The sequence below is a fragment of the Scyliorhinus canicula genome, chromosome 3 (genome assembly GCF_902713615.1).
Source record: "Scyliorhinus canicula chromosome 3, sScyCan1.1, whole genome shotgun sequence".
Taxonomy (NCBI): domain Eukaryota; kingdom Metazoa; phylum Chordata; class Chondrichthyes; order Carcharhiniformes; family Scyliorhinidae; genus Scyliorhinus; species Scyliorhinus canicula.
The window spans coordinates 271,403,333-271,428,744 of NC_052148.1; the positions used below are offsets into that span (position 1 = coordinate 271,403,333).

The 25,412-nt window shown below is 53.0% G+C and overlaps 1 protein-coding gene across 4 annotated transcripts in view; it reads right to left on the reverse strand.

Annotated features, from left to right (window-relative positions):
* arhgef38 (Rho guanine nucleotide exchange factor (GEF) 38) overlaps positions 1-25,412 on the reverse strand; it is a 130,232-nt gene that overhangs the window by 46,399 nt on the left and 58,421 nt on the right. For 3 of the 4 annotated variants that reach the window (XM_038792816.1, XM_038792815.1, XM_038792813.1), the window contains exons 4-7: positions 18,610-18,757; positions 16,671-16,688; positions 12,807-13,006; positions 9,634-9,767 (exon numbers count right to left, since the gene is read on the reverse strand). In XM_038792816.1, coding sequence (XP_038648744.1) covers positions 9,634-9,767; positions 12,807-13,006; positions 16,671-16,688; positions 18,610-18,757 — 500 coding nt within the window. The remainder of the gene's footprint in view (positions 1-9,633; positions 9,768-12,806; positions 13,007-16,670; positions 16,689-18,609; positions 18,758-25,412) is intronic. The other variant, XM_038792814.1, reaches the window with a different exon arrangement.

Sequence of the window (25,412 nt, forward strand, 5' to 3'; positions counted from 1 at the left end):
GGCACATCCTAACTGCAAGTGGATAAGCCGTTAATCTCCTACCAGTTGCACACATTCATCCAACTCAGCTACAAACAACATTTCCACGTCTTTCTCCAAACAGCCAAGTGGTCAGGCTGGTCAACTGACAGAGGCTTGTGGCAGCACGGTTGGCGCAGTGGGTTAGCCCTGCTGCCTCACGGCGCTGAGGTCCCAGGTTCGATCCCGGCTCTGGGTCACTGTCCGTGGGGAGTTTGCACATTCTCCCCGTGTCTGCGTGGGTTTCGTCCCCACAACCCAAAGATGTGCCGGGTAGGTGGATTGGCCACGCTATATTGCCCCTTAATTGGAAAAAAACTCTAAATAAATAAAAAAGTGGCAGAGGCTTCATTGTTGCCAAACTGTGTGGTTTTCGCTGGTTAAACTCCAGCAGTATGAACAAGCAAACTGAAACAAGACTGTTGCTAATCAGCAACTGAAGCAGCACGGCAGCACAGTGGTTATCACTGTGGCTTCACAGCTCCAGGGTCCCAAGTTCGATTCTCGGCTTGGGTCACTGTCTGCGCAGAGTCTGCACGTTCTCCCCGTGTCTGCGTGGGTTTCCTCCGGGTGCTCCGGTTTCCTCACACTAGTCCTGAAAGACGGGCTTGTTAGGTGAATTGGACATTCTGAATTCTCGCTCTGTGTACCCAAACAGGCGCCGGAATGTGGGGACTAGGGGCTTTTCACAGTAACTTCATTGCAATGTAGGCCTACTTGTGACAATAAAGATTATTTTAAAAAATATTATTATTAACCTCAATGCTGATGTATGTCCCTGCCAGGAGATATAATCAGATACATTATAATTACGTAAGCATGCAGAACTTGGGTTTAAGGACAAAAATCCCAATATGTTTGGTTTTAGCACACGCTGCACTGCCTGTCACAATTCACTGTCAATAATCAAAGAATTATGGGCTGGGTACTAAATGCAGAGTGACACGGGATGTTCAACATAGGAACTGACCCATCAGCCCAATGGGTCTATGCTGGTAGAACCATGGAAAGGTTACAGCACAGGGGGAGGCCATTCGGCCCATCTTGTCCATGCCAGCCAGAAGCCACGTGCCCGTACTAATCCCACCTTCCTGCACCTGGTCCATAGCCCTCACATCCCCTCTACACCTTCTGCCACTTCGCTTGAATCGATGTTCCCCGGTTCTAGAATTCTCCACCAAGGGAAACAATTTTATCGTGCCCACTATCTCTTCCCCATGTCATTTTGTCCACTATGTGTGAATCTCCTGTGACCCCACTTCATCTCAAACATATAATAATCTTTATTACTGTCACAAGTAGGCTTACATTAACATTGGATTGAAGTTACTGTGATTTCTCGTCCAGTGTCTCTGCACCCCTTGATAAACCCGTCCATTGACAGGACGCGTCCAGTTCTCTGTCAGGCAGGAGTCAGACATGTTGCTGAGGGTGAAAGAACCATCGCTCAGTCCTCAATGCAAGTCACCATCACTCTCCTGCATCGTACGGCCTAGCACTTTAGCGCCGTGCCCACGGATGTAGCCACCATCACGATGACCTCCCACAGGCACCACATTAGTGAGTTGATGATGTGGAGAGGAAGGAGCTGTGCTCCGAAAGCTCGTGTTTGAAACAAACCTGTTGGACTTTAACCTGGTGTTGTCAGACTTCTTAGTGAGTTGATGCAGTGGGTTAGCACTGCTGCCTACGGCACCGAGGTCCCAGGTTCAATCCCGGCCCTGGGTCACTGTCCGTGCGGAGTTTGCACATTCTCCCCGTGTCTGCGTGGGTTTCGCCCCCACAACCCAAAGATGTGCAGGGTAGGTGGATTGGCCACGCTAAATTGCCCCTTAATTGGAAAAAATGAATTGGGTACTCTAAATTTAAAAAGAAAATTAGTGAGTTGATGTCAGACTCCACAGTGGGAGAGCTCTTCACATCCTAGTCTTGGCTGTCTGCAAACCGAGAGGCAATGAGGCCAACCCTAATCCTCATCCGAGGTCCTTCCTTCTCCTCAGCGGTTTGACCTTCGCTGCCCTCCTCAACATTCCCCTCATCCGAGGAGATGTGGCGTTGCTCCATCTCCCCCTGTCCAGTTGCTCTCCCTGCTTCAATGCCAGGTTGGGCTCAGCGCAGCAGGTGAACATGATGCTGGACATCATCTGGGGCTGTATTGGAGGGATCCCAATGGCCGGACCAGGCAACAGAACCACATTCAGCAGTCCAAGTTGATGTACATGTGACGCAGGCAAGGGTGACCTCTGAGTCCATGTGGTGCCAACTCTTGCATCACCCACGGGTGCTCCACTGTCCCCCAGGACAGATGCCGTCATCTCCAGCACTGGACCTCTGACATCTGGAGGTCGGATGTTTGACAGCGGAATACCTGTGGCTGGTGGTGTCTGTTCTTTTTTTAAAAAATAATTTTTATTGGAATTTTTTACAGAAAATATAAAAATATAACAAGTATAGCAACAAGCAGTAATATGCAACTAACAGCCCCATAGCACCCACAATTCCCCCCATACCGTAACATCACATGTATCACACTCCCCCCCCCCCCCCAGAAGAGAACTTAACCATAAATTAAAATTAATAAATCAAATTTAAATAAACATAATCAACGCACCCCCCCCCCCCCCCGGGTTGCTGCTGCTACTGTCCCTGTACCCTATCGTTGAGCCAGAAAGTCGAGGAAAGGTTGCCACCGCCTAAAGAACCCTTGCACCGATCCTCTCAGGGCGAATTTGACCTTCTCTAGCTTAATGAAACCCGCCATGTCATTGATCCAGGTCTCCACGCTTGGGGGCCTCGCGTCCTTCCACTGTAGCAAAATCCTTCGCCGGGCTCCTAGGGACGCAAAGGCCAGCACACCGGCCTCTTTCGCCTCCTGCACTCCCGGCTCCACCCCAACCCCAAAGATCGCGAGTCCCCATCCTGGCTTGACCCTGGATCCCACCACCCTTGACACCGTCCTCGCCACCCCCTTCCAGAACTCCTCCAATGCCGGGCATGCCCAGAACATATGGGCATGGTTCGCTGGACTCCCCGAACACCTGACACACCTATCTTCACCCCCAAAGAACCTACTCATCCTCGTCCCAGTCATGTGGGCCCTATGCAGCACCTTGAATTGGATGAGGCTAAGCCGCGCACACGAGGAGGAAGAATTTACCCTCTCCAGGGCATCAGCCCATGTCCTGTCTTCGATCTGTTCCCCCAGTTCCCCCTCCCACTTCATATTCAGCTCCTTTACTGACGCCTCTTCCACCTCCTGCATAAGCTTGTAGATATCGGATATCTTCCCCTCTCCGACCCAGACCCCCGAGAGCACCCTGTCACTCACTCCCCTCTCGGGGGGTGGTGTCCGTTCTGAGGCTCCACCATCAGTGGCTGTGCTCCTGGAACAGCAAAGGGTCCTGCAGCCCCCTCCTCCGCAGAACACTAGCCGTGTGCAGCGGCACGTCGATGTCGCTGCTCCTTAATCCCAATCAAAAGAATTGCCACCTCGACTGGCTCCATGATTCTCCTGAATCAAAAACTGAAAGAGAATATTAAGGGCGAGTGATGAGGACTCCTGGTAATGGCCTGACCCTCAGCCCTCTCAGGGTCTGCGACATCCACCCATGCGCACCCCCCCCCCCTCTGTGAGCACCTTCCCACCTCCCTCCCCTGTCTTCAGACTGCAATTAGCAAGTCAACTTTATCCTTCGAGAGCGCCCTCATCCCAGCTCTCATGGGCCGTTGATTAAACAAGCCTTCCAGCTGGAAAAGTCAGCACCCCCCCAGACAGTACTCCCCAACAGCCCCCCCCCCCCAGACACTACTCCCCAACAGCCCCCCCCCCCCCCCCCCCCCAGACACTACTCCCCAACAGCCACCCCCCCAGACATTACTCCCTGGCAGCCACCCCCCCCAGACACTACTCCTCAACAGCCCCCCCCAGACATTACTCCCTGACAGCCAGCCCCCCCCCCGACACTACTCCCTAACAGCCCCCCCCAGACACTACGCCCTGGCAGCCACCCCCCCCCCCAGAAACTACTCCTCAACAGCCCCCCCCCAGACATTACTCCCTGACAGCCAGCCCCCCACCCCCCCCGACACTACTCCCTAACAGCCCCCCCCCCAGACACTACACCCTGGCAGCCCCCCCCCCCCCCCCCGACACTACTCCCTGACAGCTACCCCCCCCCCCCCAGACACTACGCCCTAGCAGCCCCCCCCAGACATTACTCCCTGACAGCTACCCCCCCCAGACACTACACCCTGGCATCCCCCCCCCCCAGACTACACCCTGGCAGCCCCCCCCCCCCCCCCCAGACACTACACCCTGGCAGCTCCCCCCCCCCAGACACTACTCCCTGACAGCTACCCCCCCCCCAGACACTACACCCTGGCATCCCCCCCCCCAGACACTACACCCTGGCAGCTCCCCCCCCCAGACACTACTCCCTGACAGCCCCCCCCAGACACTACGCCCTAGCAGTCCCCCCCCCCCTAGACACTACACCCTGGCAGCTTCCCCCCCCCAGACACTACACCCTGACAGCCCCCCCCAGACACTACTCCCTGACAGCCCCTCCCCCCCCAGACACTACACCCTGACAGCCCCCCCCAGACACTACTCCCTGACAGCCCCTCCCCCCCCAGACACTAGTCCCTGGCAGCCCCCCCCCCCCAGACACTACTCCCTGGCAGCCCCTCCCTCCCCAGACACTACTCCCCAACAGCCCCCCCCAAACACCACTCCCTGACAGCCAGGCTCCCCCCAGACACTACTCCCCAACAGCCCCCCCCCACCCAGACATTATTCCCTGGCAGCCAGCCCCTCCCCAGACACTTCCAGTTGGAACAGCCAGCACCCCCCCCCCCCCCCCCGACGCTACTCCCTGGTAGCCAGCCCCCCCCAGACACTACTCCCTGACAGCCAGCCCCCCCACCCCCAGACACTACTCTCTGACAGCCAGCCCCCCCACCCCCAGACACTACTCCCTGGTAGCCAGCCCCCCCCAGACACTACTCCCTGACAGCCAGCCCCCCCACCCCCAGACACTACTCCCTGACAGCCAGCCCCCCCACCCCCAGACACTACTCCCTGACAGCCAGCCCCCCCCACCCCCCGACACTACTCTCTGACAGCCAGCCCCCCCACCCCCAGACACTACTCTCTGACAGCCCCCCCCCCCCCCCGGACACTACTCCCTGACAGCCAGCCCCCCCACCCCAGACACTACTCCCTGACAGCCAGCCCCCCCACCCCAGACACTACTCCCTGACAGCCACCCCCCCCCACCCCCAGACACTACTCTCTGACAGCCAGCACCCCCTCCTCCCCAGACACTACTCCCTGACAGCCAGCCACCCCACCCCCAGACACTACTCTCTGACAGCCAGCCCCCCCCCAGACACTACTCCCTGACAGCCACCCCCCCCACCCCCAGACACTACTCTCTGACAGCCAGCCCCCCCCCAGACACTACTCGCTGACAGCCACCCCCCCCACCCCCAGACACTACTCTCTGACAGCCAGCCCCCCCCCCCCCCCCCCAGACACTACTCCCCCAGACACTTCCATACAGCTCAAGCCCTCTGTCTTCACAGTGCTGCCTGAGTGTGGTTTAAAAAAAAAATTAATTCACAGAATGTGGGCGTTGCTGGTTAGGCCAGCATTTACTGCCCGTCCTTAGTTGCTCTTCAGAAGGTGGTGGTGAGCTGTCTTTTTGAACCTCTGCAGTCCCTGATGTGTAGGTACACCCACTGTGCTGGTAGGGAGGAGTTCCACAATTTTGTCCCCACGACAGTGAAGGAACGGCGATATATTTCCCAGTCAGGGTGGTCAGTGACTTGGTGGGGAGCCTCCAGGTGGTGGGGTTCCCAGGTATCTGCTGTTCTTGTCCTTCTAGGTGGTAGTGGTCGTGGGTTGGAATGTGCTGCCCGAGGAACCTCAGAAATCTCACCGAGGATCCAGCTCCGGGATGTCAACCTCTCCTCCTGATGTTCCTCTGTCCTGGATCGCCATGTGCAGTCAATCTTCACCTTCTATGAGACCTCTCAGATACCCCCCGTGCCAACAGTACGCTGCTGTTTCACAGGCCCGGCGTAGGCAGTGGTCAAGTTTTGTTTGTGTCCAATGACCTCCTGGCTTCTCGTAGGCCTATTTTGCTTTAAGTCTGCTCCCAGCAGATTTCTCACTTTAAGCTCGGAGCCTTCCTCTGCTCCTCACTCTTAACATAGATTTACATAGAACAGTACAGCACAGAACAGGCCCTTCGGCCCTCAATGTTGTGCCGAGCCATGATCACGCTACTCAAACCCACGTATCCACCCTATACCCGTAACCCAACAACAACCCCCCCCCCCCCCTTAACCTTACTTTTTATTAGGACACTACGGGCAATTTAGCATGGCCAATCCACCTAACCCGCACATCTTTGGACTGTGGGAGGAAACCGGAGCACCCGGAGGAAACCCACGCACACACGGGGAGGACGTGCAGACTCCGCACAGACAGTGATCCAGCCGGGAATCGAACCTGGGACCCTGGAGCTGTGAAGCATTTATGCTAACCACCATGCTACCCTGCTGCCCCCCTTAACTTCACTGAACGGATCTGTTCACGTCCCCTGTCCTTGTTCCTTGATTTTGCTCTCCCCTGGGGACTTTTGCCGTCCTTCCCTGGTTTCTTGGGACTTCCGTCAGTTCTGGGAAATCCGTCCTTTGCAGCTGCCCCCCCCCTGCTTCCTCTGTGCGGCTCTGTGTCACAGTGTTTTGTTTCTGGAACAGCTGGGGCTGGAATCTCCGATTTGCCGACTAAGTGCTGACGCCGGCGTGGGAACAGTGGCGTTTACGCTGCCCCAATCCTCCGCCTGGTGGTAGGCTAGCAGCCGCGCACCTGTGGATACGGCCGGAGAACGGCTGTGTCCGTGGCCGCGCACGGCAGCGACCGTGCCGTACAACATGGCGCCGGTCGCTCGCGGACCAGGCCTGCCAGAAACTGCTGCTCTGTAACCAGCCTCTCCACCCCAGGACCACCCCCCATCAGCGCCTCCAACCCCGGCAAAGACCCCTTCCTGCTCCCCCCCTCCCCCGACTGGACTCGGCCCATCGGGGGCGGAGCATTGGGGGACAACCTCAGGTGACGTCCTGAGGCCGTCCATGTTTTCGAGGGGCAGAACATCGCTAAGGCGGCACCGCTCACGTTTTCGGCGAAAAAGAGGAAGCAATTGGTCGCCGCTTTGAATGGCCAGTGAGCGAGGGCAGACCCGGGCCCACAAGGTTGACCCCACAGAAAGGGGGCACAGCCCCCCCATCTGGGTAGTAACGTGGAATGTGAGGGGCCTCAACGGGCCGGTGAAGAGATCCATAGTCTTCACCCATGTCAGGAGTCTGAGGGTGGATGTAACCTTCCTACAGGAGATACACCAGAGAGAGGGGCTGACTGTGGGTAAGGAAGGACTGGGTAGGACAAACGTTTCACTCATGTTTCGACACTAGGACAAGTTGGGTGGTTGTACTAATCAACAGGACAGGGGGGGGGGCGATAACCTGGAAGGGACCCTGGTAGTCTTGTTTAATATATACGCCCTGAACTGGGACGTCACAAAGTTTGTCAAGAAAACCATTGCTGAAATCCTGGACTTAGACACCCATTGACTGATCATGGGGAGCAACTTTAACTGTGTACAGGACCTGACATTGGACAGAACCAACTCCAGGTCAGGTAACATATCAGGCATGGCACGAGAACTGAACGCCTTTATGAAGCAGATCGGGTGAGGGGTTGACCCGTGGAGGTTTCACCACTCGGGGGGAAAAAGAATTCTCCTTCTTCTCCCATGTGCATGAGGAGTAACAAAGGTGGAATACTCCGCGATTGTAAACTCCAACCACGCGCCACACTACATAGACGTGAGGTTGGAAAAGGGACGGGTCCAACATGAGGCTGGATGCAGAACTCCTCGTTGATAAGGAATTCTGCGCTGAAATATCCCAAGCCATTGACGATTATGTAACCTGCAACCAGAACAGGGAGGTTTTACCCTCTACGTTCTGGGAGGCACTGAAGGTGGTGATCAGGGGCAAAATCATCGCCTAGAGGGCCCACAGGGACAGGAAAGGGCAGCCAAGCAGCAGCTTGTAAATGGGGGGAGATGGGCGTGGAGATAGAGGGAGGACTCGGGATCGAGGAGCTGCACAGTCAACTCCACCTTCTCCTGTCGCCCCAGGTAAGCCTGTTGCAGCTCAAGGTGGTGCACAGAGCGCACCTCACTAAGATGCACGTGAGCGGGTTCTTCCTGGAGGTGGAGGGTAAGTGTGAGCGGTATCAAAGGGTCCTGGCCAACCACACACACATGTCCTGGTCCTTCCTCCAGGGAGTTCTGAATGACCTTCGTCAAGGCCATGTCTGGGGTGGTGACGGTCAAGATAGAACCGTGTTCATCTATGGTGGTCTTCAGGGCGTCAGAGCACCCAGACCTCTGGAAAGGGGAGGGAGGCGGACGACCTGGCCTTGGTCTCACTGATCGCCAGGTGAAGACTTCTGTCAGCCCGGCCCAGGGCCTCGGACTGGCTCTCAGATCTTACCTAATTTCTGAGGCTGGAAAAAAAACAAAATTTGAGATAAGATGAGAGACTCCACAGCACGTGGAATAAATTCACAAGCCTCTTCACGGACCTGTTATGTGGGTAAAGCTGGGTGCGTCTGCTGCCACCAAGTGGTAGGAGCCCCAGTAGAAACCTGTCAAAATACTGTAAAAATTAACACTACTGTAAAAAGGTAAAACAGTATCGGAGCCTCAGTCACGGTTGTGGTGACAGCGAGGGCCTCATGTTTTGTCATTTTTCTATCCTGTTACCATCACCATCCTCGTGTTGTTATTTATACGCAAAACTCTGCTTTTCTACTTCCAAATGCCAATAAAAGTATTTTTAAGAAAAGAGTTAGAGAGGGGCCCAAGGTCAAAGAGGTACTTGAATACAAGGATGGGAATTATAAATGTGAAGCAGTATCAAAGTAGATCATCGAGTAGAGGGTTGTTCGGTGATGGGGACCCTGTTGTTAGGTTACAGGGTAGCAGAACTGTGGGCGAGCTGAGATTGGTGGAGGATGTAATGTGTGAGGACAATCATGGAGCGAGAATATTTGAGTCTGGGAGATGGCAGTAACTGAATTTACAGTGCAGAAGGAGGCCATTCGGCCCATCGAGTCTGTACCATCCCTTGGGAAGAACACCCTACTAAGCCCACACCTCTACCCTCACCCAGCAACCCCACCTAACCTTCTGGACACGCAGGGGCAATTTATCACGGCCAATCCACCTCACCCGCACATCTTTGGACTGTGGGAGGAAACCGGAGCACCCGGAGGAAACCCACGCACACACGGGGAGGACGTGCAGACTCCGCACAGACAGTGACCCAAGCCGGGAATCGAACCTGGGACCCTGGCGCTGTAAAGCCACAGTGCTAACCACTGTGCTACCGTGCCGCCCAGTCATGCATGGGGGTTTCAGCAGTGGATTGGCGGAGGTAGTGATGGGGATATTACAGAATTGGAGGTAGGCCGTCTCGGTGAGGAAGAGGATAATGGGTCGAAGGCAATGCAGGGTTGACGAATAACGTGTGAAGTACCTGCAGTTCCCCTCCGGTCAGGATCTTCAGGTGGCTGGTAACTCGGTTGGACTTTTTCCTGATTGACCGAATGTTCACCCTGGACAGCTTGTCCCGCAGGGACTCATCCTCATCATTCTTCTTGTACTTCATCACTAGGGGAATGAGTTACAAGTAAAGAAGATTAGTCCCGTTTACTGGAGAAAATGATAACTGTGGCTTTTCTAACCTCCGGAGGAATGTGACAGCAGTTGTGTGTGACTCTGGGAGATTCCACTGCTTCTAATGAATTAACCGAGTCATCGTGCAGTCATTTGGTACAATTTCACCATCATGGAACACATTGCGGGAGAGGGAGGAGGAACTAAACTCACTGAACAGCAGCAGTGTCCAAGGTATTTTGGTTCATTAATTGTCAGGTTGACAGAGCTTTACAAACCACGTCTAATTTGGAAATCCAATCCCATCAAATTTCTGATACTCCAGTCTTCAGATAAACTGCTGTTCTGTTTGGATTAATTCAGCAAGGTTTCAAGCACAGGACTTTTTAATTCACTTATAATTCATCATTATATAGCAGACATAAAACTGAAGTCGCCATAGTCCCACCGGCTGCTTTCCCCTTCAGGGTGGGGGGGGGGAGCTGACAGGTGGTGATTCAACCTGAGGGTCACCACACCTCAGGTGAGGGGCAGAGTTGAGATGGCGGGGCCTTCATGAATAACCTCAGCTGGTACGGGGAATTGAACCCACGCTGCTGGCCTCGCTCCCCATCACGAACCAGCTGTATAGCCAACTGAGCTAAAGCCTCTCCTCTGGGTTATACCACAGCCCCTTCCCCACCCCTCCGCCCCCATTTTTTTTTAGCATTCAGAGAATGTGGGCGTCGCTATGTGCCAGCATTTATTGTCCATCCTGAGGGCATTTAAGAGTCAACCACATCGCTGTGGGTCTGGAGTCACCTGTAGGCCAGACCGGGTAAGGACAACAGATTTCCTTCCCTAAGGACATTAGTAAACCAGGTGGGTTTTTATGACAATGGACAATTATTGTCACCATGAGACATTTAATTCCAGATTCTTATTGAATTCAGATTTCACCATCTGCCGGGGTGGGATTTGAACCCGGGACCCCAGAGCCTGACTCTGGCCCACCGACAATACCACTGTGGCATTGCCGCCCCATTATACCGCTGCCCCGCCCCCATCCCCCAGATTATATCACTGCTCTTTCCCCCTGGGTTATACCACTGCTCTTTCCCCCTGGGTTATACCACTGCTCTTTCCCCCTGGGTTATACCACTGCTCTTCCCCCCTGGGTTAAACCACTGCTCTTTCCCCCTGGGTTATACCACTACTCTTCCCCCCTGGGTGATACCACTGCTCTTTCCCCCTGGGTTATACCACTGCTCTTTCCCCCTGGGTGATAACACTGCTCTTTCCCCCTGGGTGATACCACTGCTCTTTCCCCCTGGGTTATACCACTGCACCCCCTCCACTGCTTTGGGTTATACCACTGCTTTATCCCTCTGGATTGTGCCACTCTAAAGTTGCTTCCCATTGGCCAATCCAAAACCTACACCAGTTTTCCAGGTGAAAGGAACAAATCTAACCCCCCCCCCCCCCCCCCCCCCCCCCACCCCCACCAACTGATTAGATTTTTAGATAAGTCAACAAATTTTCCAAAGGAATTTTCCTTTGTAATAAATTAATTTCAAAGATGTTTCTGCAGGGCAAACTTGTAAACCATATAAATTTCTAATTCGGTGTGGGGCGTGGGTGTGCAGATCCGACAGACCTGTGGGATCTGCCATTGGTTCAGACTGTGTGGGGTCTCTAGACAAGGAGTTGTAGACGATAGGATGGGTGACACTGGGGACAATGCTGTTAATGTTCTCTCCCTCTCAGCAGCAAATCCCAGCTGCTACTGAAATGGGCAGAGACTGTGTAAGCAGGTCTGACTCCACATTGCCCTCATACTGGCCCCGACAGTGCCCTGAAATCCAATGGCAAGGTCATGCATTTTGGGAGGGGTTACAGCAAAGCCTCATTGGTCTATTTGCCATCAATTGAATTGCGCAAAATCTTTTCCAAAGTGTTTTGCAAAGAATAATCTCCTGTCAGACTTTGGGTTATAATTGTCCATGACTCTGGCTGGTTTAGGAACATAGAAAATAGGAGCAGAAGGAGGCCATTCTGCCCTTCGATCCTGTTCCACCATTCAATCCTGGCTGATATTTTTCCCATTCCCATTCTCCCGATAACTCCTGCTCTCCTTATTAATCAAGAAACTATCTATCTCTGTCTTAAAGACACTCCGTGATTTGGCCTCCACAGCCTTCTGCGGCAAAGAGTTCCACAGATTCACCACCCTCTGGCTGAAGAAATTCCTCCTCATCTCTGTTTTAAAGGATCGTCCCTTCAGTCTGAGATGGTGCCCTCTGGTTCTGGATTTCCTACAAGTGGAAACGTCCTCTCCATGTCCACTCTATCCAGGCCTCACAGTATCCTATAAGTTTCACAAAGATCTCCCCTCATCCTTCTAAACTCCAACGATTACAGACCTAGAGTCCTCAACTGCTCCGAATAATAATAGTCTTTATTAGTGTCACAAGTAGGCTTACATTAACACCGCAATGTGACAAACTCTTCATTCCAGGGATCATTTTTGTGAACCTCCTCTGGATCCTTTCCAAGGCCACAGCACATCCTTCCTTAGATACGGGGCCCAAAACTGCTCACAATACTCCAAATGGGGTCTGACCAGAGCCTCATACAGCCTCAGAAATACATTCCTGTTTTAGTATTCTAGCCCTCTCGACAGGAATGCTAACATTGCATTTGCCTTCCTGACTGCCGACTGAATTGTACGTTAACCTCAAGAGAATCTTGATCTAAGACTTCTAAGTGCCTCTGTGCTTCAGATTATGGTTAATCATCCAACACAATAGCCTAATTACCCCCCCCCCCCCCCCCCCCCAATATCTTTTGATCCCCTTTGCCCCAAGTTCTGTCTCTAACTGCTTCTTGTTTTGATTGGATGTCTTGTTTCCTGTGGGCGGAAGCTTCAGTCAGATATTTAGACGAGAACTCCAGGCAATTTTCACCCTCACAATCTGGGATCAATGACTCCCTTTTATCTGGAAGTGTCTACGACAATGAACGACATGTTTTGTTTTTAAACAAGCTCCTTACCCAGATCCTTCCTTCTTTTAAACTCGTTAATGTTCACATTGATTTGTCTCACTGCTGTTAGAGCATCTTCCACTGGTTTGTGGTCTGCATGTAACTCAGGGGTTGATTTGAAAAGCTCGCTCAATAGTAGAGGGTATTTCATCACTCGTTGCACAGGCTTAATAAGCAGTGATCCCATGTCCAACAATGTGGATTTCCCTCTGGAAATAGAGACACACATACGCACGCACACACACACACACACACGCACACATATAGAAACTGTTATAAGTCGAATAACATTGCATTCTTTTTGCAAGCAAACAATTACAATCCACATTTTACAACATTTTGAATATCCAATAACTGCGCTAGATTATTCAGTTCCTTGAGATTGTATTCAAAACGATTTAAAGAGCTGACAGAGTAGATAGAGAGCAAATATTTCCTCTGGTTGGGGAACCCAGAACAAGAGAGCAGAACCTTGAAACCAGAGCCAGGCCACTCAAGCGGTGATAGCAGGAAGCACATCTTCACAAAAATGGACGCAGAAATCAGGAACTCTTCCACCTCCTCCAGATAAAAAAGTTACCGAGGATGGGGATCAACTGATATGCTCAATTGAAAGAATATCAAAGAATAATTATCAGCTAATTCAGTCATAGAAAACAAACAAAGTTGTGAACTGGAATGTGCTGCCTGAAACGATGGTGGAAGCAAATTCAACATTAAATTTCAAAAAGTTAATTGAACCAATCGTTGAAGGGGAAAACTTGCAGAGATTTGGGGAAAGTGGAGGGGAGTTTGTCTAATTGGATAGCGCTTTCAAACAGACAAGATGAGCTGAATGGCTTTCTGTGCTGTATCAGTCCCTAATTCTAACTTGTATTTATAAAGCACCTGATCATGTCCTCCTAAACAGCCGAAAATGCTTCACAGCCAATGGGCGGAATTCTCTGCATGACCCAACGCCGTCGTGAAACCTGGAGAGGTTCACGACGGCGTCGGAAGCCTCTCCCGGCCCCCTATTCTCCCCTACCCGGGGGGATAGGCGGGCTGTACCGGGAAACTCGGCGGCCGGGCCTTGTCCCTGGCTTCAAGGCCCGGCGCGCCAAGAATGACGCCGCTGCGTTGCCTAATGACGTCAGCCGCGCATGTGCGGGTTGGACAGCTCAAACCCGCGCATGCGCGGTTGCCGTCTTTCCCCTCAGCCGCCCCGCAAGACGTGGCGGCTTGATCTAGCGGGGCGGCGGAGGGGAAAGAGTGCGTCTCCTTGAGACGCCGGCCCGACGATCGGTGGGCACCGATCGCGGGCCAGTTCCCCCCCCCGAGCACGGTCGTGGTGCTCGATCCCCGATCCGCCCCCCCTAGGCCCCACACTTACCTGGCGCGCCATGTTCACGATGCAGCGACCAGGTGTGGTTGCCGCCGTCGTGAACAGGTCGGGAACGGCAGGCCGCTCGCCCATCTGGGTCGGAGAATCGCGAGTCGCCGTGGCTTGTTGGAAAACCGGCCACGCCATTTGGGGGGGGGGGGCTGGAGAATAGCGGTGGGTGCGGGAGCGGATCTCCCGCTATTCTCCCATCTATCGTGAATTTGAAGAGATGTCACTTTATGCATCTAATTGCAGAATGAAGTTCCTCAAACAGAAAGGAGTAAATGACCGGTTCATTTGTTTTCTTTCAGTGACGTTCACAAAGGGAAGACTGGTGGCCAAGATTCCTCCATGTTTTTATCTGAACAGCTTTTTTGAATCCACCTGAACAGGGTCGATATAGAACCTCAGAATTCCTACAGTGCAGAAAGAGGGCATTTGCACCTAACTTCCGAAAGAGCACCCCACCTCGGCCCACTCTCCTGCCCTATCCCCGTAACCCCACCCAACCTGCATATCGCTGGACACTAAGGAGCAATTTATCACGGCTAATCCACCTAACCTGCGCATCTTTGGACTGTAGAAGAAAACCGGAGCACCCGGAGGAAACCCACGCAGACACGGGGAGAATGTGAAAACTCCACACAGTCACCCAAGGCTGGAATTGAACCCATGTCCATGGCGCTGTGAGGCAGCAGGGCTAACCACTACGCCACTGTGCTGTCCCCAGGAGACAAAAAAGTTAGATGTCTCATTTAATTTTAAAAAAGGACTTCTGATAATGTTAGCGGAAGAAATTGCTATATGTATTAAAGAATTGATATAAGTAATAATAAAGATGTTCCGGGTTTATAGCAGCACATGGTAAGGGGGAAACCAGTGGGCAAGGAGTTGAAATGTTGAACCTTGATGAAAATTCACCTGGACACGGGATAATTCAATCATCCTACAAGGCATTAGAATAAGAATGGGGACCCACGTCACAGAAACCATGGCTCCAGCCTGTCTGTAGGGGATTCATTGTCCAGCCCAGAGCAGGGAATATAAAAAACATTAACACCCCATGAAGGAGCTCAGGTTAAGGGGAATATTTTGAACAGGATCCGGGAAATTGTAAAGATGCATTGTATTAGTAAATTGTTTTCCCATTAAGGGGGCCAGAATAATATGGCTACTCATCACCTTGTATTGTTTGGAATAAATCGATGACGTCAATGCCTGCTGGTAATTTGGAAAGAACTTTCAACATATATGCATGTAATCCTGAATATGATCAGAGCTGACTTTTGCGAGCTAAGGGTAGCAGCAGAATCGGTCTCTCCTGAGTGAACACAGTAATTTTGAATAAACGCGACTTTTACAACTTCATGTGGTGGAGAAGAGTATTCCTTTCCTCCAACAGATAACACAGCATTCATTCAGCATGACAGCCGTCAACCAGGATTACAAGGTCAAGTCTTGCAGCGGGATTTGAACTAACTCAGCACTAAGGCTGCTGTCGACTGAGCAAACCAGACTTTCAAACCTTTAACAACATCACTGAGACAGATCATCTGGCCATGTCGCGTATTGCTGTTTTTGGGAGCTTGCTGTGCGCAAATTGGCGATCACGTTTGCTACATTACAACAGTGACCACACTTCCGAAGAACCTCATCATCTGCAAATTGCTCTGGGAGGTCCCATGTTTGTGAAACGTGTTGCCTAAACGCTCGCAGAAAATCAACTTCTTTCAAAGCTTTGCCGGAGAATGATGGAATCACACTGAATGGCCAAAGATCCCAGGAATGAAAAGAAGTCACACATGGGACTGCATTTACCCAGATGGAGTTTCCTGAGCCACTGAAAATGACCAACCAGGGGAAAAAAAAACGGGAAAAGATACTAGGGATGTCACCGAGGAGAAGCAAGGTTGGATAAGGACCTTTTGCAAAGCGGGCAACAAATCTGTTTTTTTTTAAAAGGGGGGGGGGGCGGACAATGACTATGTTTGTTTGTTTATTTAATTTTAATTTATTTTTAAGTTCTTTTGTTGTTCATTGGGGTTGGGGGGGTGGGGGGATGTGATACATGCGTCGATACGGTCTGGGGGTGTTACAGTTATTATGGGTTATTTTGTTGCATTTCATTGTTTGTCGTTATGTTTTATATTTTCTGTAAAAAATTCCAATAAAAATTATATTTTTTTAAAAATGTGTTTTTAAAAAAAAAAGAAAGGTAATATCCGTAAATTTTAAATGAGTGATTCCATAACAAATCTTATTTATAATCCTGTCTGGTTTGGTGCGTCACCGAGCATTCTGGGATAACAATTTACTCGCAAATTTCGAGATTATTTTTCTGAATTAATCAGCAAGGTGGCAGAATGTCTAAGCAGCTACAGAGCAAAGAGAAGTTATTCTAGCGACAGGTCTAATGCATAAATTACAGCATTGCTAAAGAGAGCCTGAGTGAGAGGGCACAGGAAAGATAAAGGTGGAAGCAATTGTGCTGGATAAAATTGTATACTCACTGCTCTTGATATATTTTCCTAATTTTAAAAGAAATAAACCATAATTAAAGCAAGTTAAAATGAAAAAAAATACAAGCTGATGCCGATGGTTCGACAAAAGATATATCCCTATAAAAAATAGACACACTGTCAAAGTTTTGGATGTTGCACTCATCAGGACTGATTCTCAAAGGGAGCAACAATTCACACTGCATGAGAAAGAGGGGCTGATGAGTGCCAGATGGAAAGTTTTGATAGTAGGCCTCCATTCTCAGCAAAGGGGTTATTATTAAGTATCAGCTGGGTAGTTTTCCTGATAAGGGGACGGTGCTCTTTGAACTCATCAAGCACTTACGTGTCAAAAAAGAACGTACTTTAGAGCAACTCAGGACAGGTTCAGCACCGCGGTCATTCTGCCAGATCCCCAACTCGGGTTGGAGGCATACACGAAGGTTTGATCACATGATTCTTGACCTTATAACCTCAGATATTGTCTGAGGGATTAACGCTGGCCACAACGCGAGGGGGAACTTTGAGAGCGAAACAGTGGCTGTGGAATCATTTGCCTCCAGATTAAAGGACATTCAGGGCCTCGATTTAACCTGTTATTGAAAGGCAGTCTCCCTGATGGTGCAGCACCCGCTCACCACTGCACTGGGAGCGTCAGCATCAATGGTGCGGTCAAGCCTCTCAATGTGAGAGTCAAACATAAACCGGCAGGGCGGAAGTTTGAACAGTGTGCTGGGCTGAGGCATGAAAACCTGGCGTTCATCTCTCCCGCTACACAGCCAAGTTCTCTCCAGGTGCTCTGGCGCACTGTGCACAGAAGACCTGGGGACATGGTTCCCACCATCGGGCTGGCAACACAGCAACGGCAGCTCATTGGGCGGTGCTTTTAAAGGGGTGCTCTGACTGGGCAGCACGGTGGCACAGTGGTTAGCACAATCGCTTCACAGCTCCAGGGTCCCAAGTTCGATTCCCGGCTTGGGTCACTGTCTGTGCGGAGTCTGCACGTTCTCCCCGTGTCTGCGTGTCTTTCCTCCGGGTGCTCCGGTTTCCTCCCACAGACCAAAGGTGTGCAAGTTAGGTGGATTGGCCATGCTAAATTGCCCTTTAGTGTCCAAAATTGCCCTTAGTGTTGGGTTGGGTTATGGGGATAGGGTGGAGGTGTGGGCTGAAGTCGGGTGCTCTTTCCAAGAGCCAGTGCAGACTCGATGGGCCGAATGGCCTCCTTCTGCACTGTAAATTCTACGATCTATGTGCATTAATACTACACCCCCGCCCCACCCCACCATGGATACAGGACCCCACCCCCCATTACAACCATCGGGGCATCACCTCTTACTGATGAGGGGAACTTCCCCCCCCCCACCCCTCCCCACAAGCACTGGGACAACCCTCTCCACACACATAAGGGGAAACCCCTCCCCATGGTGCTCCCCAGAGGGCCCAGCCCTGGCAGGGTGGAAGTGCCGAGTTGGCAATGCCAGGGTGTCAAAGTTGATGCCACATGACCGTCTCCCCCCCCCCCCCCCCCCCCCCCCCCCGGGGGCTATACTGCCCTCGGTGACCTTGGCAGGTTACCCTGATTGTTTCATGTTTTTAAATACCTGTGGCAGACCTCGCTGAAATGACGTCAAGTGGGCAAAGGGGGAAACTCTTTACGTGGGTGGGGAACACATGGCGGGGAAGCCCTTTAATCATATGTAAATTTATTTAAATGCATTTAATGAGGTCCCCGCCCAGAACTCGGGACACTGCCAGTGAGGGTCGGGGAGAACGGGATCTCGTTGCTGAGATTCTCGTTCCCGGGGTTTGCGGGATGTTCCTTGGGCGATGCCCATTTCGCCCGCTGCAGACGTCAGCAGAAAATCCCCCCCCCCCACCCCCCCCCCACCCCCCCCAAGACTCCAAACAAGGTTACTACCCACAGCTGACTCCTAAAGCACCGTCCACTTACTTCAGAACATCAACCTGGTTTCTTAAAAGCCGCTGGATTTCATCATCTTTGTCGTACGCTTCAAGCAAACTGCTGGCGTCATCATGGTGATAACAATAGATTTTATAAACTTCTTCCAAAGGCGTTTTAAGCTGCAAAAATATTTCACCTGTTTGAAGAAAAGGCAGTGCAAATTAAAAAAAAAAAACACTCCTAGAAACGTGGCGGTCTTCTTATGAAGAGTTTAGCTCACTGGGCTAAATCGCTGGCTTTTAAAGCAGACCCAGGCAGGCCAGCAGCACGGTTCGATTCCCGTACCAGCCTCCCCGGACAGGCGCCGGAATGTGGCGACTAGGGGCTTTTCACAGTAACTTCATTGAAGCCTACTCGTGACAATGAGCCATTGGGGGGGATGGATCACCATCATCGACCACCTCCAACACTACAGTGAGTGCTATAGTGAGAGTTTGGCGACTGAGGGACTTACGTGAGGAGGGAGCAAGGTGCTCCTTTCATTTCATTTCCTACACTTCCTCAAAGAGCGTGAAGGGAGCTGGGAGTTTACAGAGAGTGCAGCTGACTGGGAGCAGAGTCGGCGGGCGGAGTTCCAGTTGGTCCACAGGGCAGCTATATTCTGTAAGGCAAGAGTTGTTTGTTTTTGAGTTTCTTAACTTTTTAACTTTATTTTTTGTGTTTGTTTTGCTTTTTGGGGGCAGCAAGCTATCATTGTATCATTTCGCAGAATCACCCATTTTTGAGGGTTCACTTGGGAGAGTAGCAACAGTATATATAAATATATTCTTTTAAGGGCTAACGGGTGTTTAATCTTGCCTTTTTTTCCCCCCTTTGTGAATTCAGATCAGAGGGGATGGAGGCTAGTGCAGTTGCATGCTCCTCCTGTAGGATGTGGGTGGTGAGGGATACCACCGGTGTCCCCGCTTACTATACCTGCGGGAAGTGCACCCAACTCCAGCTCCTCAGAGACCGTGTTAGGGAACTGGAGCTGGAGCTGGATGAACTTCGGCTCTTCCGGGAGGCGGGGGGGGGGGGGGGGGGGGGGTAATAGAGAAGAGGTGCAGGGAGGTAGCCACACCCAAGGTACAGGACAAGAGTAGCTGGGTTACAGTCAGGGGAAGGAAAACGAACGGTCAGACAGTGCAAAGATCCCTCGTGGCCGTTCCCCTTCAAAACAAGTATAGCGTTGTGGTGAATGAGATTCACACGTTTTTATAATCTGTATATATATGTCTCAATATTGTAAGTGCAGTTGCACTACCTGACCACCAGGGCGAGTAGCTCTGGGAGTACTCGAGAGTTTGTACTGGGCTCCTCCCTTGGCTCCGCCCAGGATACCTCCCCCTGGAGTGCTGTATAAAGATCCGTGCCACAGGGTCAGCCAGTCAGTTCACCGAAAGTTCAACGGATAACAGGCTGGCTCTGTTGTAAGTATATTAAAACCGCTATTCTAATCCTACAAGCACGTGTCCATAGAATTGTTGGTTCCAACAATTTAATATACTTATGAAACAGTCGAAGTAAATCATGGAAGCAGCCCTCAAGCCCGGACGCCTAGAACTCGACCCGCAGGATGCAGAGGCTAAGGAAATTTTTTCCAACTGGCTGAGATGTTTTAAGGCCTACCTGGCAGAAGCCAGCACCGCCGGAACAACGGAGGAACAAAAACTCAGCCTACGGCACGCGAGGATAAGCCACAGAATCTCCACACAGCTAAATCCGGCCGGTTCTTACACCGCAGCGCTGGCGATATTGGACAAAATGTATGTTAGGCCCATTAACGAGGTTTATGCACGCCACGTGTTTACGACTCGCCGTCTGCGGCCTACAGAAACGCTAGCCAAGTTTGTGCGGGAACTGAACAATCTTTCCAATGACTGTAAATATCAAGCCGTTACCGCGGCTGAACATAGGGAGCTTGCTGTGCGGGACGTTTTCGTAGCGGGCCTTAGACCTAACTATGTGCGCCAAAGACTGCTAGAAAAGGGGGCCCAAGACTTAGATACTACTGTGGAGGCTGCTACCACTATGGAAGTTTCCTTCCGCAGCTTCACGTCGTTTCCCGCGGACCCCGCAACCTCATCGTGGACCCCCGACCAACAATCCCCCCAGGCCTGTGCCGCACGGCCCCCCAGATACCGCGCTGCCAAAGCCAGTTACTCTGCTGCCCCAGCCAGTTACTCTGCTGCCCCAGCCAGTTACTCTGCTGCCCCAGCCAGTTACTCAGCTGCCCCAGCCAGTTACTCAGCTGCCCCAGCCAGTTACTCAGCTGCCCCAGCCAGTTACTCTGCTGCCCCAGCCAGTTACTCTGCTGCCCCAGCCAGTTACTCTGCTGCCCCAGCCAGTTACTCTGCTGCCCCAGCAGTTACTCTGCTGCCCCAGCCAGTTACTCTGCTGCCCCAGCCAGTTACTCTGCTGCCCCAGCCAGTTACTCTGCTGCCCCAGCCAGCTACTCTGCTGCCCCAGCCAGCTACTCAGCTGCCCCAGCCAGTTACTCAGCTGCCCCAGCCAGTTACTCTGCTGCCCCAGCCAGCTACTCTGCTGCCCCAGCCAGTTACTCTGCTGCCCCAGCCAGCTACACTGCTGCCCCAGCCAGTTACTCTGCTGCCCCAGCCAGCTACACTGCTGCCCCAGCCAGCTACACTGCTGCCCCAGCCAGTTACTCTGCTGCTCCAGCCAGCTACACTGCTGCCCCAGCCAGTTACTCTGCTGCCCCAGCCAGTTACTCTGCTGCCCCAGCCAGCTACTCTGCTGCCCCAGCCAGTTACTCTGCTGCCCCAGCCAGTTACTCTGCTGCCCCAGCTACTCAGCTGCCCCAGCCAGCTACTCTGCTGCCCCAGCCAGCTACTCTGCTGCCCCAGCCAGCTACACTGCTGCCCCAGCCAGCTACACTGCTGCCCCAGCCAGTTACTCTGCTGCCCCAGCCAGTTACTCTGCTGCCCCAGCCAGTTACTCTGCTGCCCCAGCCAGTTACTCTGCTGCCCCAGCCAGCTACACTGCTGCCCCAGCCAGTTACTCTGCTGCTCCAGCCAGCTACTCTGCTGCCCCAGCCAGCTACACTGCTGCCCCAGCCAGTTACTCTGCTGCCCCAGCCAGTTACTCTGCTGCCCCAGCCAGCTACTCAGCTGCCCCAGCCTGGCATTTCTGTGGCCAAAGCCAGCACCCGCGGCAGCACTGCCCAGCCCGATCCGCGACCTGCAGCAGCTGCGGGAAGAAAGGCCACTATGCCAGAGTGTGCCTCACGAAAAGGGCCCCAGTTTTTAACTCCCCAGTAGAGAGAACAAATCGCTCCCAACACCAGCGGGCCCGCGGGGCCCGAAACGCTACGGCCTACGCCCCGACTCCGCCCCCTCCCGCCACGTGTGATCCATGGGGGCCGCCATCTTGGCAAACCCCCACCATGTGGCCGGCCACGTGCGACTCATGGGGGCCGCCATCTTCCTCGCCGCTCACCACGTGCGATCCACGGGCCCCATCTGCATCAGCATGCTCAGAAAGCTCATCAGAAGACTACGACTTCCCCGGCACCCATCACGCGGCCTGCAACTCAGCGCAGCGATCCTGCATCAAGCTCGCCAGAACGTACCGGCATCTACTCGACCGGACGCCCACTCGGAAGACTACGACCTTCCCGGGCACTCATCACGCGGCCCGCAACTCAACGCGGTCACCATAGATCAATCCTGCCCCAAGCACCTACAAAGTTCGATGGCGGAGGTCCAGATCAATGGGTACAGCACGCCATGCCTCTTTGACTCCGGGAGCACCGAGAGCTTCATACACCCAGAGCTGGCAAGACGCTGTTCGCTTCCTATTTTTCCTGTGAGCCAAACTATCGCTCTTGCTTCGGGCTCCCACTCAGTCCAAATCCAAGGACGCACCGTCGCTACGCTCACAATTCGAGGCGCTAGTTATTCTAAATTTAAACTTTATGTCCTGCCTGACCTCTGCGCGCCACTCTTATTAGGCCTGGATTTCCAGTGCAACCTCAAGAGCCTCACCCTCAGCTTCAGTGGGCCCCTGCCCCCACTCACTATCTGCAGCCTAGCCACGCTGCACATTGCCCCCCCTCCTCTCTTCGCCAATCTGACTCCAGATTGCAAGCCAGTAGCTACTCGCAGCAGGCGATACAGCTTACAGGATAGGGTCTTTATCCGATCGGAGGTCCGACGGTTGCTCAGTGAGGGGATCATAGAGGCCAGTAATAGTCCCTGGAGAGCTCAGGTGGTGGTCATCAAGACCGGGGAAAAATTTTGCATGGTCGTCAACTATAGTCAGACCATAAATCGCTTTACGCTCCTAGACGTGTATCCCCTCCCCAGAATTGCAGACATGGTTAATCAGATCGCCCAGTATCGGCTATTTTCCACGGTGGATCTGAAGTCTGCATACCACCAGCTCCCAATCCGCCCGGAGGACCGCCACTACGCGGCGTTCGAGGCCGATGGCCGCCTCTTCCATTTCCTCCGGGTTCCCTTCGGCGTCACTAACGGGGTTTCGGTGTTCCAACGAGCAATGGACCGAATGGTAGACCAGTACGGGCTGCGGGCCATGTTTCCGTATCTGGACAATGTCACCATCTGCGGCTATGACCAGCAGGACCACGACGCCAACCTCCACCGTTTTCTCCAGACGGCACAGAAATTAAACCTCACGTATAACAAGGAGAAATGCGTTTTCCGCACAAACAGACTGGCCATCCTCGGCTACGTCGTGGAGAACGGAGTCCTGGGTCCAGACCCGGACCACATGCGCCCCCTCTTAGAACTCCCCCTCCCCCATGGCCCCAAGGCCCTCAAACGGTGCTTGGGGTTCTTTTCATACTACGCCCAGTGGGTCCCCCAATATGCGGACAAAGCCCGCCCACTCTTTAAGGCCACACGATTTCCCCTGTCAGCTGAGGCACGCCAGGCCTTCAGCTGCATCAAGGAGGACATCGCCAAAGCAGCCATGCGGGCGGTGGATGAATCCACTCCCTTTCAGGTTGAGAGCGACGCCTCAGAGGTAGCTCTAGCAGCCACTTTAAATCAGGCAGGGAGGCCCGTTGCATTTTTCTCCCGTACCCTCTCCGCTTCAGAACTCTGACACTCCTCTGTCGAGAAGGAAGCGCAAGCCATCGTGGAGGCTGTTCGTCACTGGAGGCACTACCTTGCAGGTAGGAGGTTCACCCTCATCACCGACCAACGATCGGTTGCCTTTCTGTTTGACAACTCGCAAAGGGGCAAAATAAAAAATGATAAAATCCTTCGGTGGAGGATGGAACTCTCCACCTATAGTTATGATATTTAATATTGACCGAGGAAGCTCAACGAGCCCTCGGATGCACTATCCCGCGGGACATGCGCCAGCGCGCAGATCAGCCGTCTGAAAGCCATCCACGATGACCTCTGCCATCCAGGGCTCGCCCACTACATCAGAGCCCGAAACCTGTCTTTCTCCAACGAGGAGGTAAAAGCGGTCACCAGGGACTGCCCGATCTGTGCAGAGTGCAAACCGCACTTCTATAGACCAGACAGGGCCCACCTGGTCAAGGCTTTTAGGCCCTTTGAACGCCTTGCGATCGATTTCAAAGGGCCACTCCCCTCCACTAACAAAAACATTTATTTCCTCAACATCATCGATGAGTTCTCCCGATTCCCTTTTGCCATTCCATGCCCCGATATGACCTCCCACATAGTCATTAGGGCCCTGCATAGTGTCTTCACCCTGTTCGGTTTCCCAGCTACGTTCACAGCGACCGGGGTTCGTCCTTTATGAGCGACGAGCTGTGTCAGTACCTGCACGACAAGCCTCGAGCAGGACTACCAGCTACAACCCCAGGGGAAACAGGCAGGTGGAGAGGGAGAACGCGACGGTCTGGAAGACCGTCCTACTGACCCACCGGTCTAGAAAACTCCAAGTCTCCCAATGTCAAGAAGTCCTCCCAGACGCACTCCACGCAATCAGATCCCTCCTCTGTACAGCTACAAATCAAACCCCTCACGAGCGGCTCTTCATTTTTTCTAGGGGCACTACCACGGGGGTCTCACTTCCGGCGTGGCTGAGGACACCAGGCCCGGTTCTCCTGAGGAAGCACGCCAGGGGGCACAAAACTGACCCCCTTGTTGAAAAGGTGCACCTCCTCCATTCCAACCCACAGGACGCATTTGTGGTGTTCCCGGACGGTCGACAGGACACAGTATCCCTTCGGGACCTGGCACCTGCTGGATCCAGCCCCCCCCCCCCCACCCCCGCTGAGGAACCCCTTACCCCGTTCCCTATGCTGCCGCCCCCTCGCGCCCCCGATTCCGCAAGCTCGCCCCATCGGTTCCACGCGCCAGCACCAGCCCGCCCCCAGCGCCCCCAGTCTCCATTCGAGCCAGAGGTGTATGAAGTTTGGACGAGACCCGCCCCGGAGTCTGCCATCGTACCCCAGCTCTCAACACCCACCCAGCCACCGCAAGAGGCTGCAACTCCGGTGCTCTGCAGATCAAAACTAACAATTCGTCCACCGGACAGACTAACTCTGTGAGCCACCACCCCCGCCGGACTCGATTTTTTTCACAGTGGGTGAATGTGGTGAATGAGATTCACACGGTATTATAATCTGTATATATATGTATCAATATTTTAAGTGCAGTTGCTACTACCTGACCACCAGGGGTAGCTCTGGGAGTACTCGAGAGTTTGTACTGGGCTCCTCCCTTGGTTCCGCCCAGGACACCTCCCCCTGGAGCTGCTGTATAAAGATCCGTGCCACAGGGTCAGCCAGCCAGTTCACCGAAAGTTCAACGGCTAACAGACCGGCTCTGTTGTAAGTATATTAAAAC